This window comes from Myripristis murdjan, chromosome 6 (assembly GCF_902150065.1).
Source record: "Myripristis murdjan chromosome 6, fMyrMur1.1, whole genome shotgun sequence".
In the NCBI taxonomy this organism is placed as follows: domain Eukaryota; kingdom Metazoa; phylum Chordata; class Actinopteri; order Holocentriformes; family Holocentridae; genus Myripristis; species Myripristis murdjan.
In genome coordinates this window covers 33,044,414-33,051,170 of record NC_043985.1, presented here as the reverse complement: position 1 = coordinate 33,051,170, position 6,757 = coordinate 33,044,414, and the positions used below count along the sequence as shown (strand labels likewise).

General features: G+C 42.4%; 1 protein-coding gene across 3 annotated transcripts in view; it reads right to left on the bottom strand.

The window, feature by feature from the left end:
- Positions 1-6,757, bottom strand: part of glg1a (golgi glycoprotein 1a) — a 51,734-nt gene that overhangs the window by 28,460 nt on the left and 16,517 nt on the right. For all 3 annotated transcript variants that reach the window (XR_003928331.1, XR_003928332.1, XM_030053175.1), the window contains exons 5-9: positions 3,991-4,194; positions 2,934-3,005; positions 1,875-2,061; positions 1,194-1,408; positions 112-233 (exon numbers count right to left, since the gene is read on the bottom strand). Coding sequence is in view for 1 of the 3 variants with exons in the window: in XM_030053175.1 (XP_029909035.1) it covers positions 112-233; positions 1,194-1,408; positions 1,875-2,061; positions 2,934-3,005; positions 3,991-4,194 (800 nt within the window). In the remaining 2 variants the exon portion in view is untranslated. The remainder of the gene's footprint in view (positions 1-111; positions 234-1,193; positions 1,409-1,874; positions 2,062-2,933; positions 3,006-3,990; positions 4,195-6,757) is intronic.

Genomic DNA, 6,757 nt, shown 5'->3' with positions numbered 1-6,757 from the left:
ATTAACGAACAATGAGACTAACGAAAAGCAGTGTGGCGTATCAAATGTCTGTGTGTGTGTGTGTGTGTGTGTGTGTGTGTGTGTGTGTGTGTGAAGGCTCAGCGTGCTCACATGGGGTCTCCGTTGCGGATGTGCTTGCAGGCGGTCTGGATGACGGACTCGCAGGCCTCGTTGAGCGCTCGGTCGATGCGGTAGTCGGCTCCGGGGTCGGCCTCCTGGATCAGAGTCTGCAACTGAGAGACGACACACACACACACACACACACACACACACACACACACACGCACACACACACACACACACACACGAAGCGTCAAACCAGCCGCTGCTGCACAGAGTCACAGTGTTTCCATGGAAACAGCTGACTCACATCAGGCCTCATCAATAACACCTTTTCTGGATAAATGCATTCAACAGTGAAAGAAACACACGGCTGAATTAAGAGTGACACAGCAGGAGCCGTCAGTAACACTACACACTTCTAAGCTCTACAGGAAAACATAAGATCTGGTTTATTTTTTCTCATATTGTTAAAATAAACTGCACTAATTTACTTATTCTATATGAAATGAAATACTTTATTAACTTTATTATTACACATATATATCCAATGATATGTTTCAAATTAATGTGATATTTTATTTGACGACACCACAAACAGTTTCCTTCCCATGATGGACACGGTCCTGTTCTATTCAATTCTAATTCTATTCTAATCTAATCTAGTGTTATTATTGTCAACTCGCAGCCTTCTGTGTTTCATCTACTATAATAATTATTAAGGACCGACTGATTGGGCTGGACTTTGCAGAGCAGAAGCCATTACGGATTATTAGGAAACTGATTTGAACCAGCATCCAATTAAAACAAAATCATCAACACAAAACTGCCTTTCTATAAACATCAAATTTAAAAGTGAATGACTTTCCCATCTGGCAGTGAACTAGAGTCTGCCTCCGACCAGCATATCAGTCCAAACAACCAACAGTGATAATACGGAAAAGAAAAATAATCAGCTCCAGCCAATAATCTGTCTACGCCTAATAATTATTATAGTTATTATGAACTGGCAGCGTCCTGGCAGAGCGTGTCTATCACTAATACAATTATAATTATTGATAACACCAGTGACTTCTGGCAGAGCGAGCGCATCGGTCATATTCTAATAATTATTGATAAGGCTGGTGACTCACAGCCTTCTGGCAGAGCGTGTCGATGGCGCCCATGTCGCCGCGGCCCACCCTCATCAGGCAGTGCAGCGTGCGGCCCTTCCTGTGCAGCCCCGAGCAGTGGGCCTCGATCTCGCTGCGGCAGTGCAGCACGATCTCCGGACTCAGAGAGAAATCCTCCATCAGCATCCGCCGGTAGTCCAGCATCTCGCCCTGACACTCGCCGCTCACCACCCGGCCTGACACACACACACACACACACACACACACACACACACACACACACACACACACACACAGAGTGATTTTTAAACTCAATGGGACTTCCTGGTAAAATAAAGCCTGTTTGGAGAAGCCAGGGGAAAGTTGGAGCTGGATTATGTCTGTTGTTGATTAATCTTTTAATTATAACGTGTGTGTGTGTATTTATAGAGTTTAGTATAGTTTGTGGCTGTAAAGTTTGATGAGGCTGTGATTCTCCTAGAGGTCACTAGAGGTCATTTTATACAGCGACAGACAAAAGTCTCTGCCTGCAGTGAAATGGCTGCTATGGGGGCCAACATCATCACACAGGAATCAAATGCGGCAATATCAATTACAAAATCGTAAAAATACTTAAGTGCATTGATTTTTTTCGCCCACTGCTAATAATGAGTTAATTTTCTGTTGATTAATTGAGGCTAACTGAGTGTGTGTGTCGGGTACCTCTGTGCACGGCGGACTCCAGGCAGAGCAGCAGGTAGGACAGGCGCGCCTCGCGGGCTCGGGGCATGTTGGTGTCCATGCTGCAGCGGTACTTCCTCAGGTCGGCCTTGCAGGCTTTGGCCAGCGAGTAGCTCACCTTGTAGTCCTGAGCGATCAGCTTCTGCCGCGTGGTGAGGGCCTCGCGGCACTGAGGGCACACACACACACACAAGCGTCACAACCACATCACTAATATGACGGCGAGGCTGCTTGATGGACCGGCAGGGGCCCGGATGTCAACAACCAGATCTATTCTTTCCATGACCTTTAACTGGTCCTCCCTCCTGCTTTATTTATGTTGTTTTTTCAGTCTGAAAACCAGCTGATGCAACAAATGTGTGAAACCAGAAAGCTGGAAAACACATCCTGCGATGTTCCTGTAAAAAGACACCCATCTGCATTCCTTTAATGTTGATTTCCCTGCACAGTTTATTTATGCCTCTCCTGTCTGGAGCACACCTCTTTAAGTTCCAGGCCCAGAGGGAGGCCTGGATGAAGATGAGATTAATTTAAGGAAACTTTTAGTGAGCCGCATGGAGGAGTTAGCCAAATTTTACAGAGTGAGTAATTTTCTCAGATTTTCTAAATATTTAACAATAATAATTTCACAATATTCAGTGCCGGGCCGCCTGAGACTCTGACAGAGACTTTCAAGACTCCTAACCATTCTCCAAAGTCCAAAGTTTCTTCTCTGTATTTGAGGGTTTTGACCAATGTTCAGTCTGAATGCTCTGAGAGTGTCTGCACCGCATGAACGTCAACAAAAACTCTGTAAAAGAACATTATTCAACATTATAGCTAACAAGACAATTTAAAATGCCAGTAGGGTTACAAAGTTTTACTATAGTACAACATAGTGTCAGTTCAAAACATCTTTTCAGACTTTTATGCACATTTCAAGACCTGGAAGTGCCTCAAACAATAGCCCATACTTTTAGAGACCGGTTTAGTGATTTTAGTAGCGAGTTTGTCTTCAGTGAGAGGAAGGATTTTATTTCAGATGCAGCGAGGCGGACTCACCCTTTCAGACATGGCTTCCTCAAACTTGTGGTTGAACAGACATTTATAAACTCGTCCCTCCCCGGCTGGAGTCTGAAATCACACAGCAGTCCATCAACACAACACACACACACACACACACACACACACACACACACACCATCACATTACACAGCTGGACTCCAACGTGAAACTTGTAATGTTGGTAATGTGGGAATATGATCTCATGGTCTGCCGCTAACTCGACACAAATGCTGATTGGCTAAACTGGGACACTGCAGTTATTAGATTATTTATTAAAAGGTCAAACTTTAAAACTCTGAAAAGGCACAACTGCTGCACCACCAGCCTGATTTCAACGAAACTTGATGATGCATCTTCCTGCATCACTGGTGGGGGGCGACATGTTGTTTTGTTGATAATTCCAACAGTAATGTGCTCCTCAATCCCTCTGGTAGGAAAAGTCCTTCTGTGGTTATGTGATATGTAAATTCACTGCCACCAAACCAGTGAGTTCCAGTCTGCCTTGTGGTTTTTACTGTAACACGGTGTCTGCGGCATCCAGGAAGACAAGGGTTTTTGTTTTGTTTTTTTTAGAGCTTTTAAAATGCTATCTCGAATTGAATTCAAGACCAATTTAAATATCAAAAAAGCAAAAAAGCCTGCAAATGCAGCCAATTTCTGACTGAATACAGCTGATAAAAGTTATGAAACAATAATAATGATATTAATATTAATATTAATAATAATAATAATAATAATAATAATAATAATAATAATAATAATAATAATAAACACTAACAGTTAATGCGTTTTTCAGTTCAGCTGTGATCAGTAAAGCAGACAGAATGCAGACTGCACTGGGACACTGATGTGGATTCACTAAAGAAACCTGGCATTACACGGTAAAAAATATGACCTCTAATAGCTGTTTTCAAAGCTTTTTCATTAAAGCCTTAAAATCAGACAGCTGGTTTCAGAGTTTCTGAGGAGCAGTGGAAGCCCAGAGTCAGACCCTCTGAAGAAAAGCATCAGCTAAATGTGTAAAATGTAAAAGTTGCTGAGGAGAGCAGCTCACGTTCTCGCAGAAGCGCTCGCGGTCGTCGCGGCAGGAGAAGTACAGGTATCTGTCCAGGTGGAAGTCGTCAGACGACAGCTCGGCCACTCTCATGATGGCCTTCTTGCAGTCGTCATGGATGGCGTGCGCTCCCGGCTGCTCCTCGGCCTCCCGCACCAAACCTTTCTCCAGACAGGCGATCACCTCGCCCTGTGAGTGGATGTCCTGCACAGAGGAGAGCAGAGCAGCTTCAGCCAGCAGGAACAGCGAGGCAGGTTTACAGAGACATCAGGGTCAATGACATGAAGTGACAAACCGCAATGAGCTTCACTCTGGAGAATAAAAACACCCGAGCTATGAAACTTGGGCTTAACAGAGCTTCCAGTTCCTTCAATTGTTAGTCATTTGAAAAACTTTGTAAAAAATGAAAAAAGGATGACTCAGAGCAATTATTAATATTATCATCATTGTTATTATTATTTTATTATTATGTAAAAAAATATTGTGTCTGCTTTGCACAAATGCTTTCTACAAGCATTTACGTATTTGAAGCCTAAGCAAAATATGTATTAAAACATAAGTGTTCATTGTGCCAGAGAAACCTACATATTAAAGACTTGGCAGTGTGGGAACTGAAGGCTTTTGTTCATTATGTAACACTGATGTGCCAAATATCTTAAAACAGATGATTATATCTTCTAAAATATTGCCTTGACAGCAAAAGCCTCCGAACAGCTGACTGATTGTATTCCACAGTGACTTTTATTTGCATGTTGTCCGTCACGCGGTGCGAGCGGGCGTCAGATGTTCTGTGTTGGAGTGATTTTGGAGAAGGCAGGGACAGTGCTGGCTCTATATTTAGCTCAGACACTGCTCGGTCTAATCTGTCACACCAAGCGGCGACAGCATGCTGCAATAAGCCGCCGTGGAAAATTCCTGATAATGAAACTGACTCGTCTCCCGCTGACGAAAAAATAATTAGCTCACACTTTTAATTGTACGGACGTGACTTCCCATACCAAGACCGGAACTAACGGGCTTAAGAGGTTTAAGCCGGGCTCGGCAGCGGAGCATCGATTTGCTCTGCTCGGCGACAATCTGCTGTCAAACTTGTGTTCTCTCTCTTTCCGGAGGAGCTGAACTCTGAGGAGACCCGCTGAGGTTTCTCCAGTGAGAGGAGGCAGCGGTGACGGCTTATTAAACACACAGCAGGATGGGACGTGTGTGGACTCTGGCAGGTCTGTCTGCACAGACCACCTCAATAATAATCACAGCACAAACAGTCAGAGGCAACCGAGTTGTAAAAACATATCTGAGCATTTAAAAAAAATCAATACAATTAATTAGGACAGATTGATTCCAGATTAATTGCTGGATAATTTGAATTCCTGTGCAAACTGAGGCCCGAGGATCCACCTTTACATTTACTGTGCGTCTCTGAGAAGACATTAAGAAAATTTATTTAGATTAATTTATTTAAAATATCAAAAGAAAACTGAGAAAGTTTTGTATTGCACTTATACAAAGGTTCAACCAATCAAACTGCAAATATAGCGTACTATAGGCTTGGTTCAATGAGATTAAGGCCGGTTTTTGTTTTAATACACAACTTTCTTTTTCTCCGCTGCACAGCTGCACTGTGCAATATCGCTGAGGGTCGATTTAAGTGAGGACAGTTCAGACTAACTCACTGAGTTACGGGCTTATTCCACATTTTATTATTGATGAAGTAACAACCATCAAATTATGAGCTTATTCCACATTTATTTGTCAGTCACAAGTATTTTAATATTGCCTATTGCTAGATTCACTGAGATAAAAAAAGGTTCCACATCCCTCGAGTTAAATGAAGCCTTTATCCTTTATTTTGTAAACATTCAGCGATGTAAACAAGCCTAAACAGACCAGAATTAACATTCATTTATTCAAAATTCATTCATTTTAGTATTTCCTAAGGATTTTTTTCCTTACAGCAACATATGGCACGCACATATTCAACAGCAGGGACGCCTCTGAATTATTATAGAAATATTATATAAATACTACAGGCAGCAGCGTGTGTGTGTGTGTGTGTGTGTGTGTGTGTGTGTGTGTGTGTGTGTGTGTCTTGTTCTGTCAATGACCTCATGTTGCTATTTGTTGCTGTGATCATGATAAAGTTGCGTCTCAGCAGAAATAGGCCACATCTGATGTTTTACTGTGATACTATAACGCACATTATGTGATTAAAGAAAAAAAAAAAAAAAAACAGAAAAAAGAAAACTAATTTTCCAACTGAAACTTATCAGTCGGCTGTAGGGGGATTAAGATATCGACGACTTTATGGTGGCTGCTTGTGGAAAGACTGGCCATATTTCACTAACTGACTGATTCTGCAGATTTTTAGTGATGTCTAAAAAATAAAGTTCAAGCTCAGGTTTATTTAGAACATTAAAATCACTGTTTGCAGTCTCAAAGGGCTTTACAGGGTCACAAGTTTACAAGAAACAAACAGCACGACACCCTGACCTGAACCCTCACAGCTGGAAAGAAAAAAAAAAAAAAAAAGACTCCACCACAAAACCCACAGACGACTACTGAACGGATTCATTCACATTCATCCTGCTGATTAATCTGCACGCCGCTCGTAACAATTAAACCTGTTTTGATATCATCGTGGTGAAATCGCATGTGGAGGGAAGAGATTAGAGTCTGAACCCTCGCACACCTTTCTATTTTCTGTGCCGACAGTCCACACACACACACTGCAATGGAGTCTGCAGACTGGCACACACTCCAGCTGGCTGTG